The 11727-nt window shown below is 36.5% G+C and overlaps 2 protein-coding genes across 3 annotated transcripts in view; one reads left to right on the top strand and one right to left on the bottom strand.

Annotated features, from left to right (window-relative positions):
* Positions 1–11727, top strand: part of grm8b (glutamate receptor, metabotropic 8b) — a 219130-nt gene that overhangs the window by 83939 nt on the left and 123464 nt on the right. The gene's annotated exons all lie outside the window — the stretch shown is intronic.
* On the bottom strand, positions 1415–2316 carry LOC107659487 (P2X purinoceptor 7-like). The gene is made up of 3 exons (XM_016448446.1): positions 2199–2316; positions 1947–2101; positions 1415–1683 (listed from the first exon to the last, which is right to left on the bottom strand). The coding sequence occupies exons 1-3, from the start codon at positions 2241–2243 to the stop codon at positions 1521–1523; spliced, it is 363 nt and encodes a 120-aa protein (XP_016303932.1). The 5' UTR covers positions 2244–2316; the 3' UTR covers positions 1415–1520.

Genomic DNA, 11727 nt, shown 5'->3' with positions numbered 1-11727 from the left:
CTGTTTCCTCAACTTGGGCCAATACAGAGCTAGCCTTGCTGAACGTCTGAAAATAAAGTCTGGATCAGTACCAACTCTCCTTGGCTCAGCTACAAACCTCGGACAAGTAAGTCAACTAACGCTATACAGTTTTGTTGCTTTACTGTATATGGTTACCTAGCTTGTTATCCTTAGAATGTGGCTGTAACATTAGCTCTGCAGCTAACAGCTAACAGCCCAATTACTGTCGCTAATGTAAAGGTAGATAGCATCCAAGTATGTGTGTGAATACACACACTGTAACGCGAGTGTTGTACATTTTTTTGTTGTTTGGATAACCGTTCTGCTGTTCGTGTTATGGCGCACGTGATATCCACATTTCCAGATTGCAGAGCTTGATGTAATTGTAATAAGAAAGATTGTAAAAACTTTTAAGATATATGAAATATAAAATATGTAAACAAATAAATGATGTAATATCATTTAATCATTTCATAGATATAATTTTAAGTATTAATGTTGTTCAGTAAACATGCTTATCTTCTATCTTATTACAACTTGCACCTGGAATATATACAAAGTAATAAATTGAGTACTAATTTGACCTTATTGTCTCTACACAGGCCAGCACATCAAGTGCTTGCATTCAGCTGCCTCTCTCAAGGGATGTTGCCTGCCAGACAGATCACCTGGAAACACATACTGTAGGCACACAACTATCCTTAAAGACTCTGCGGCCCCACTTTAGAAGTGAAGGTATGTACCTGCCACCTTCAGTACATTTACTTTTGATGTAGTTAGTACGTATTCTGGCATTTCTCTTTGCTTTCATTATGTGTTGTTTCATTAGACTTTACTTTTGATGTAGTTAGTACGTATTCTGGCATTTCTCTTTGCTTTCATTATGTGTTGTTTCATTAGACTTTACTTTTGATGTAGTTAGTACGTATTCTGGCATTTCTCTTTGCTTTCATTATGTGTTGTTTCATTAGACTTTCCTTAGTAAAGTTAATTTTGGCCACAGGTGTCCAGGCAAATGTCTCCTGCAAAGATTTAGGTGTTGGGACATCCAATGCAGACCCTTTGTGCCTGTCATCGACACCTTTAAAGAGACCACCCAAAAGACCTCGTCTAGACCTCAATGAACGGCTGGAGGATAATACATTGGAGGAAAGCTCTTTAGTGGAAGCTTGAAAGGGACAGGATTCCACTTATGATCCTGCTGACTCCATCACAGCATCGTTAGACTCTACACTTAAGTCGTAAGTTACTGAGTGTGAAGATATATGTGTGGCTCGTGGCTCGCATTCTAACATAAAGAATTAGTCTCAATGAGACTGTTGTTGTTTATAGCATTACTTTTAGGATTGTTTATGTGCATAAATATTATTAAACCATGATGGACCTAATTTTTGAGAAAGTCTTTGTCAACCCTACGCCATACACTGATGCGCTGTTGGCCATCCCTGTCCCAGAGGACCTATCAGCGCAGTATGAGAAGCCGGACAAGGAGGAGGTCATTGCCAGCTTTGTGTCAAGGTTCAAACGGGGGGCAGTTTAAACCCTACGTAGTGGCCTTCCTCATCAGGAAATTCTGAGCGGATGCGCAGGACCACACAAGCTGGAATAATGACCCGGATTCTGCATCCCAGGAGGCCCCAGCACCAGCTCACAAATGAACGATAGGAGAGATACCTGTAGCGACTGAACAATTGATTCTGATATTTAGTCTTGCAGAGATTTAACATTGGTTTGTGTTATCTAAACAAATATTCCTATGGATCATCTTCAATGCTTGTTTTGTAACATTTTTCAAGTTTTTTTTCTCTCTGATGTAAATAAGTCTTGACACTGTCTACACTATTGAATGAAAATTAGACAAGATTTGTTGGTGGAATAAACAGTCAAGACTCAAGACAAGACTTTATTTCTTATTTTATTAACTTCTGTAACAAAGCACAACTTACTGGTGTATTCCTCTCAAACGTAGAGGACCATAGTCAGCTCTGTATATTTGGCCAGCATTCTGCAGAGAGTAGACATTGAGGTAGACAGGATACAATCCAGGATGGTCAACCATACATGTGAGCTGTTCTTCGACCTCCCGTAGTCTTCTAGTAACCTAATTAGAATTACAAATGGTAAGTGTCAATTTTAGGCACAATTAGTTGTCAAATGAAGAGACAAAGTAGTTTCCAATTTAGTGGTGAGAATGCTACCTGAGGTATCTCCAAGCAGCAAATATTCTCAGCTTCTGTGGGCATGGTAGCACATTTTCCACAACGGCACCTATCCAAAAAGGTAGATGTAATAATGGCAGAGGTCTGACTAATATAGTGGCGCTGGTTAGTGTCTATAGCTGATAATTTTTATATATATATATATATATATATATATGATAGCAAATCAGTGCAACATGAAAAGCCAACAACGTAGGCTAGCATTAGCTACATGATAATAACTGTAACCGCATACATAAACAAACCAACTAAAATACAGTATCCAGACACAATATTTTAAACTAACCATTCGAAAAAAACTGAAGTTGAGGTTTTCATGAAGCTGGATGACAGCATGCCCAGGAGACTACAGGCTGTCATTGAGGCTAAGGGTTGCCCGACAAAGTATTCATAGTTGTGTAAATACTGTCATACTAACAGCTGTCTGAATAATTTTTGGTTGATTGTAATCTATTACATACCTTTCTATCAAAATGATTAACATTATCAAGATGAATTTGTTCTGACACAGTTTAACTGTTCTTGTCATATTTTATTACCATTTTCTAAACTATAGCGAATAAACTGTTATAATGTGAGAAATGTTGAAGGTGTCTGAATAAATTTTGGTTTGACTGCATCTATTTGATAAATGAAGTTAACCAACTAACATTATACATACTCTTTTGGTTTCTGTACCCAATATTTAAAAAATGTACAAATGCAAAAAAAAAATCGGTATCGGTACTCGGTATCGCAAAGTACCAAAAATAAAAGTATCGGTATCGGGCGAGTACTGGAAAACGTGGTATCGGTGCATCCCTAGTGTCAGTGATTGTCTTCTGGACAACTGTCAGATCAGCAGTCTTCCCCATGATTGTGTAGCCTAGTGAACCAAACTGAGAGACCATTTTGAAGGCTCAGGAAACCTTTACAGGTGTTTTGAGTTGATTAGCTGATTGGCATGTCACCATATTCTAATTTGTTGAGATAGTGAATTGGTGAGTTTTTGTTAAATGTGAGCCAAAATCATCACAATTAAAAGAACCAAAGACTTAAACTACTTCAGTCTGTGTGCATTGAATTTATTTAATACACGAGTTTCACAATTTGAGTAGATGAGACTCATTATACTGACTAATATACTGACTCCAAATCATTACTGTGTACGAAGAGCTTCTAAACCCATTGCGGAGTCTCTGAATCTGAAAGACATTATCCTGATGGGCAAGGCCTGTGTGTTCAACACTGAAACAATTACTTTAATGTGTGCTGGTGTTTCTAAGCTAAAGCTCAATATGCTTGTCAAATGAGTTGTTTGTAGCATTGAAGGATCTTTCATTATTGACATCAATCTTCTGCCGCAACTCTAATATACAATCTCCTGACTTTTAATTAAGACTTTAATTTCAGCAATAAACCCAATCATAAAACTCAAAATTGGTTTTATAGCCCTGGAGATGAATTGGAAAGCAGTGGAAGAATGAGATCTTGGAGGCTTTTAATCATGGCGGGAATGCAGACAATCTGATTTGTGATTTGACAGGATGGTTGTGATGGGCATTCAGAATACTTACGGCTGTCCTGTAACGCCATTAAAGCTGCAGTAATTAGATACGCCATGCAGTGTTTTGAATATTTTACCATTTGGGTTGCTGCAATTTTTGAAAATATGTTAATAGGATTGGGTTTTCACTGGGGACTACAGTATAAGCATTCCTCTCACATTTGCCATGTAAAATAACTGTGTGAATATAATAAGTTATTGCCAACTATTTTATAAGACAATTGCAAAATAAACTACTCGCTGGTCGGGAATAATAATTAGGGTCATTAATATTAATTGTCAATTACTATACTTATTTATTAAGTTAAATTGAGAGTCTAGACACTTTAAGGGTGCTTTCACACTAGCACTTTTGGTAGAGCTGTATATCTCATTTCTGTTCGCCTTCAGCATTCTTTAGAGCATTTGCATAAGGCAGACGTAAGTGCCGTTATGTACTGAAGCTTTGGAAACAAAACCAACGGTTCAAAAGCATAAATATAAAATTGAAGAGAGCAATGCTACGCATTTTGCCGTCTTCTCCTGCGCCATCGTTACTAAGCAACGGGATAAACAGCTGCTGGCTTTATGGCAAACGAACCGCGGTTCAGACCCAAATAATATAATGTGAACACAGTCCAGCGGGGGCAGGGGGAGGGGGGAGCAATCGAACTCGTGTTCGGACCAAGCAATCGAAACAAGTGTGAAAGCACCCTGTGCCAGGCTATTACGATGTGGATGCAAGGGTGTTGTGGATTGTTGTTAAAGTGATATTTCACCCAAAATTGAAAATTACCCCATGATTTTACCTCAATCCATCCTAGGTGTATATGACTTTCTTTTTTTTTCAGACAAATCCAGTCAGAATTATATTTAAAAACGTCCTGGCTCTTCCAAGCTTTAAAATGTCCGGGCTTTATAATGGCAGTGAATGGGTGTTATTTTTCAATAGTCCAAAATAAGTCCAATAAAGCGCATCCATCCATAATAAAAAGTGCCTCACACTGGCCGAAACGGCTCCGGTGGGTGAATAAAGGCCTCCTGTAGCGAATCGATGTGTTTTTGTAAGAAAAATATCCATATTTAAAATTTTATAAACAATAATCTCTGGTTTCCGCTAACTTTCATACGAGCATTCACAATAGAGCGCCGTTCCAGGCGGATGACGTAGGACGTAGGCATAGCGTAAGCACCAGTGAGAAGTGATGAACGCGGAAGCGCAGAGGAGAGAGCAAAACAAAACACTGGTCATGAATTAGAAGCACAAAACAAGGATTCGTAAAGAAAATTGTCAAAGGATTTCGATATGAGCCAAGAGACTGGTTTTCCTTTGCCAAAGTAAGGAAACTTTGCTTCCTTTGCTCCTGTAAACAAACGTTGGTTCTCGCGAGACTAGCATATTCTCACTGGCGCTAACACTACATCCTACGTCATCCACACTGTTCTATTGTGAATGCTCGTATGAAAGTTAGCGGAAGATAGAGATGACCGTTTATACAATTTTAAATATAGATATTTTTCTAACAAAAACGCATTGATTCACTACAGGAGGCCTTTATCAAAATAAAAAAAACTTTAGAGGATTTACAATGCTGTTGACCGTTGAAACGCGCCATCATAGTCTTGTGAAAATGGTCCATTGGATTTGTCTAAACGAACTTAAAAATATACTTGAACTTTACTTAAGTATACTTACTAAAATAAACTTGAAGTATACTACTTTTTGGTAAGGGAGGCCAACTTCTTGCAGAGCCAAGCTCCAACCTGGAAGCTTCTAATAATTCTGAAGACCTTGATTAACTGGTTCAGATGTATTTAATTATATTTGGAGCAAGTTCATTTGAAGCCAAAGTTCAAAACCCAAAGCGCAATTATTAAAGGGATATTTCACCCAAAATTGAAAATTACCCCATGATTTTACCTCAATCCATCCTAGGTGTATATGACTTTCTTTTTTTTTCAGACAAATCCAGTCAGAATTATATTTAAAAACGTCCTGGCTCTTCCAAGCTTTATAATGGCAGTGAATGGGTGTTATTTTTCAATAGTCCAAAATAAGTCCAATAAAGCGCATCCATCCATAATAAAAAGTGCCTCACACTGGCCGAAACGGCTCCGGTGGGTGAATAAAGGCCTCCTGTAGCGAATCGATGTGTTTTTGTAAGAAAAATATCCATATTTAAAATTTTATAAACAATAATCTCTGGTTTCCGCTAACTTTCATACGAGCATTCACAATAGAGCGCCGTTCCAGGCGGATGACGTAGGACGTAGGCATAGCGTAAGCACCAGTGAGAAGTGATGAACGCGGAAGCGCAGAGGAGAGAGCAAAACAAAACACTGGTCATGAATTAGAAGCACAAAACAAGGATTCGTAAAGAAAATTGTCAAAGGATTTCGATATGAGCCAAGAGACTGGTTTTCCTTTGCCAAAGTAAGGAAACTTTGCTTCCTTTGCTCCTGTAAACAAACGTTGGTTCTCGCGAGACTAGCATATTCTCACTGGCGCTAACACTACATCCTACGTCATCCACACTGTTCTATTGTGAATGCTCGTATGAAAGTTAGCGGAAGATAGAGATGACCGTTTATACAATTTTAAATATAGATATTTTTCTAACAAAAACGCATTGATTCACTACAGGAGGCCTTTATCAAAATAAAAAAAACTTTAGAGGATTTACAATGCTGTTGACCGTTGAAACGCGCCATCATAGTCTTGTGAAAATGGTCCATTGGATTTGTCTAAACGAAGGAAGTCATATACACCTTGGATGGCTTGAAGGTGAGTAAATCATGGGGTAATTTTAATTTTTTGGTGAACTATTCCTTTAAGTAGTTTGCTAGTTGCTAGGGTGATCTGGCTGGTTGCTAGGTGGTTACTTGTTAGCCTATAGCTGTGTCCCAAATGACGCACTATACATGCACTTATACACCATGTACTTATGCACTATGTACTCAACCATGTAGTGTATAACACTCTCTTGAATTCAGCTTTACTTAAAGCTTAATTAATTTCTATCTGTGGATGATTTCTGGTGCAAGTTTCCAGGAGGAGACTTAAGCTGCGTCCCAAATGATGCACTATACACTATGCACTCATACGCTATGTACTTATGCACTATGTACTCAATCACGTAGTGTATGAATTATATAAGGTTATTTTGCAACTCAGCATCAGAGTCTGATAGCCCCTCCCCCCTTAGCTAAGTAATTAAAGCTGAGACAGTTGAGTGCATGAAGTGTCCATCATTCCACACTTTGTTTTTTCGGTTATTTAAGTGCATCATCCGGGTATATACAGTGCACTTTTTCTTTTTGGAATTTTCAGTGTGAACACACTACTCTCACTATTTATACTACAAAACGTCATATAATAGTGTATAAGTATGCGAATTGGGATGCACCTTTACTGTTTTTGATCAAATAATTGCAGCCCTGGTGAGCATAAAATGCATCTCTGAAAAATACAAAAAAATCTGAATTATTCCAGACTTTTGACTGCCAGTGTACTTCAAAATGTCCTGAAAACGTATCTAGGTGCTGCAGTGGGTGTAACAGCTAGTTTCCATCCATCCTGAATGTAATTCATCAGGCAGAGTGTTACAGTGAGGCTGAGAGATTCTCCAATCCAATCTGTGTGAGTCATACAGTATATTCCTCCACGTCTCGCAGACACTAATAAGCCCATATCAAGAGGTAAATGGAGCATTTGGCCAGTTGCCCTCAGTCCAAATGTGTAATTTTGCTTCAGATTACAACTCATCAGCGAGTGAGAATTACTCTCCCGACAAGTTTTACTGTGAACCTGGACCCTTAATTCCCATTTTAAAGTAAGCACCTGAAGGCAAGAGATGTGAGAAGCGCTCACAAAACGCTCTGTGATGTGATGCTGTATGGTCCGGGGACCGTGTTGCGTAAAACGAGTTCAAAGCTGTAGCCGACAGCACGCTTTCCTTTCCTCTCGCAGACACCCGGTCAGATTTCTACCCTAACAATTTCTTGTTAACAAAAGCTTATCGTATATCCTGTACATGGTGAATTTCAAAAGACCCTGCGGAGAGTGACAGGCAGCCGCTGAAATTACTCACGGACATTTTCTGTGCCAGGCAAGCAGCATCTTTTTTTCCCTTCCAAGAAGGGGAAGCATGAATACTTGTGCAAACCCCTGAATCTAAATCATAGATGCCCAGAAAGGTATTAAATATTAATCACACAAAGGTGGTCAGAGGACAGAGTGAATGGGGTAAATATTAGATGAAGATGGATTACTTCATCTTTCTCTTAGCCATAGGAAGGATAAATTTTTTAGGGAAAAAAAATAGCAGTTTGGTCAGGGCTGTAAGTTATTTTATTTTATTTTGTATTGTTATGAATTAATTAATTACATTTGATTTGTTTATAAGCAAAGAAAAAACGGCATAATAAATAAAAAATATAAATATAAAACATACTGTAAAAAAATGCACTTACAAATTATATAACAATTTCTATAACAATATAACAATTTCCAGTACTTTGTGGACTTAATCTTGCATATGTAACATGCTCTGGTTCCTTTCTCATTGATAAAGTAAAAATAATACAATTTTAAATTAAAATGTGAATTTTTAAATATAGATTTTTTTTTAAATGCATTGCAATATATTATGTAATATACAGTGCCGTGAAAAGGTTTTTGCCCCCTTCCTGTTTTTTATTTTTTACATATTTGTCACACATAAAAGATTTAGATCAAAACAAATTTTAATATTACACAAAGATAACCCGAGTAAATACAAAATGCAGTTTTGAAATAATGATTTCATTTATTAAGGGAAAAAAGCTGTCCAATCCTGCCTGTATGACCTCCTGGATGAGTCGTTGTTGCGCTCTTGGAGTAATTTTGGTAGGCCGGCCACTCCTGGGAAGGTTCACCATTGTTCCAAGTTTTCTCCATTTGTGGATAATGGCTCTGACCGTGGTTCGCCGGAGACTCAGAAGCCTTAGAAATGGCTTTATAACCCTTTCCAGACTGATACATGTCAACTATTTTGTTTCTCATCTGTTCTTGAATTTCTTTAGATCGCGGCATGATGTGTTGCTCTTTAAGCATGCTTCACTTTGTCAGACAGGTTCTATTTAAGTGATTTCTTGATTCAACAGGTCTGGCAGTAATCAGGCCTGGGTGTGGCTAGTGAAATTTAACTCAGCTTTCTAAAATAATGTGGTTAATCACAGTTCTTTCATGATTTAACAGGAGGGGGCAATTAATTTTTCATGTAGGGCCAGGTAGGTTTGGACAGCTTTTTTCCCTTAATAAATGAAATCATTATTTCAAAACTGCATTTTGTATTTACTTGCATTATCTTTGTGTAATATTAAAATTTGTTTGATGATCTGAATCTTTTAAGTGTGACAAATATGCAAAAAAAAAAAAAAAAAAAACCCGGAGGGGGGCAAAAACCTTTTCACGGCACTGTATATTTGAATATAGAAAAATCAAATTAAAAATACTTTATGGACTTAATCTTACTTGTAAATTGCTCTGATTTCTTCCTCCATAAAGTAATAATGCTAAAATTTAGAATGAATGTAAATGTATACAATTTGATACATTTATAAAAATGTTGTAAATTTGTAAAATAATAACATTTTTAATTAAAATGTAACTTTCTAAACAGATTTTTAAATTACGTTTTAATATATATTATATAATATATATTTAAATACAGGAAATTCTAATTAAAGATAAACTAATATGACAATTTTCCTATAGTTTATGGACTTTATGAAATCTTGCATGTTAAATGCTCTGATTCCTTTCTCCTTCATAAAGAAAAAAATTATATATTTTAGAATTTTTAATTAAAATGTAAATTTCACATAGATATAGATTATTTAAACATAAAAATATATTATTATACCATGTACATTTAAATATAGAAAAATATTATTAAAAATAAAATCATATAAACATTTTCCAGGACTTCATGCTTAATCTTGCAGCATGTTCTGATTCTTTTCTTATTTATTAAGTAAAGGTCCCATGACATGCTGCTTTTTGGATGCTTTTATATAGGCCTAAGTGGTCCATAGTACTGTATCTGAAGTCTCTTTCCCGAAATTCAGCCTTGGTGCAGAATTTCAGCCACTACGAGCCAGTCCCACAATGAGCTTTCCTTAGGACGTGCCATTTCTGTGTCTGTAGCTTTAAATGCTAATGAGGAGGAGAGAGGCGGGGCAACTGCCATGCTTCGCTCGTTTGCAAGCCATGATGTCTCTCGAGGAAAAAAAAATATTGCGCTCGCCTCGCACGGTAGTAGCTCATTTTCTCATGGGCGGGCCAAATTCTCTGGGCGGGCAAAGCAGAGAAAGGGGAGGTAACCTTTCCCCGTATGACGACATAAAGGGAAGATTCCAGATTGGACCATCTGAGCTTTCATTTTCTCAAAGGCAAAGCAGGATACCCAGGGCTCGGTTTACACCTATCACCATTTCCAGCCACTGGGGGACCATAGGCAGGCTAGGGGAACTCATATTAATGTTAAAAAACCTCATAAAGTGAAATTTTCATGCCATGGGACCTTTAAGTAATAATGTTAACATTTAGAATGTTAAATTAAAATGTAAATTCAGATTATTTTTTAAAACATATATATTGTAATGTGTGTGTGTGTATATAACTAAGACTAAAAAGTCTGTTCTGATAGGGATATGCTTAACGCAAATAATAAATTGCAACAATTTTGGTAAAAAAATGTTGGTGCTATGATGGGTCGCTGTTTGGGTCCTGAATAAAGACCAGTTGAGATCCACTGTATTTAATAAAAAGTATTTGCCCCTCCCCTGTCAATCAAATTACTTCAATTGCATATTTTACTGAAATTTGATTTAGCATTTTTTTGCTTTTTCTTTTTTTCTATTGAACCCTGCACATCTTTTCAAATATTTGCATTAAAATCGTCCTGTCTCAAAGTGTTCCCATATGCATGTGATTTCCTTTCATCTTGGGTTTCCATTTGTTTAGTCAACTTCAGAGAGTGGGAGACAGATAAGGGAGAAGGCGGGAAAAGAGAACACAGAAGAGGGGATAAAAATCTCCCATTAATTTCTCAGCAGATTCATTGACAATGCGCCTGGTGTGATGAAAAAGCAAGATGTCTCTCATAGTTTGATAATGTGTGTGGAGCCAAGCTGAAATTGACTCGCTCAGCATTTGGCGCCTCCCACGCCTGCGTGACGGATTAACCAGACCTGATAAGAGCGAGCGGCGCTGGGATTCCTGCTCCGGTGTCTATCAGATGCAGAGCCACACTGGAGCCAGCACTGAGAGGACTCACCAGCTTTTGTTTAGAATTCATCCTTTATGGGATTTTTAGCCTTCTGCAATGGGATCCGTTCATGTTGAGCCAGAAGGATTTTTTATTTCATGATCGTGTGCTCTATATGTCTATATGACAAACCTGTATGTGCTCTAGTTTGTAGACTTTGCTGTATTTTGGTGGATTTAGGAGGCCAAGGTGACATGGATCACTACTGTTGGATCCATTTATATATATTATATATATTTTGAAATGTTCTTCTAAAATGAGCATTATATATATATATACATATATATATATATATAAATTGTTATTTGAAATAAAATAATCAATAACTGATTTTTTACAAATTAATTTTAATTCATTCTAAAATAACAAAAAATTTACCTGCAATAAAAATGAATAAACTGTATAGGTTAAAGTAGATTAAAAACAAAACCTAAAAAATGATGAAAAAATAACAAAAAAAGTACCACAAACTTTAACAAACACTTATGTAAAAATAGAAAAATAAAAACTAATTCAAACTATAATGATACTAAAATAACACTAATTAATATACAATACATACACACAAATACGTATGTATGTGTATAATATAATATTTATTACTTAAAGAAAAATAAGTACTTTTAATAGGGCTGTCATTAAATATTAAATCACAATTAATTGTAGAAAT

Source organism: Sinocyclocheilus anshuiensis, unplaced genomic scaffold (assembly GCF_001515605.1).
Source record: "Sinocyclocheilus anshuiensis isolate Anshui unplaced genomic scaffold, SAMN03320099.WGS_v1.1 scaffold387, whole genome shotgun sequence".
NCBI lineage: Eukaryota > Metazoa > Chordata > Actinopteri > Cypriniformes > Cyprinidae > Sinocyclocheilus > Sinocyclocheilus anshuiensis.
The sequence above is the reverse complement of the archived record's forward strand: the minus strand, read 5'-3'. Positions and strand labels throughout refer to the sequence as shown.

Excerpts from the sequence above, each read along its gene's own strand:
- LOC107659487 (XM_016448446.1), bottom strand. The coding sequence starts at position 2,243 with ATGCCCACAGAAGCTGAGAATATTTGCTGCTTGGAGATACCTCAG. Across the intron at positions 2,102-2,198 it reads GCTGCTTGGAGATACCTCAG|GTTACTAGAAGACTACGGGA; the intron begins GTAGCATTCTCA and ends AATTCTAATTAG. Across the intron at positions 1,684-1,946 it reads CGTTTGAGAGGAATACACCA|TCGCTACAGGTATCTCTCCT; the intron begins GTAAGTTGTGCT and ends TCAATTGTTCAG.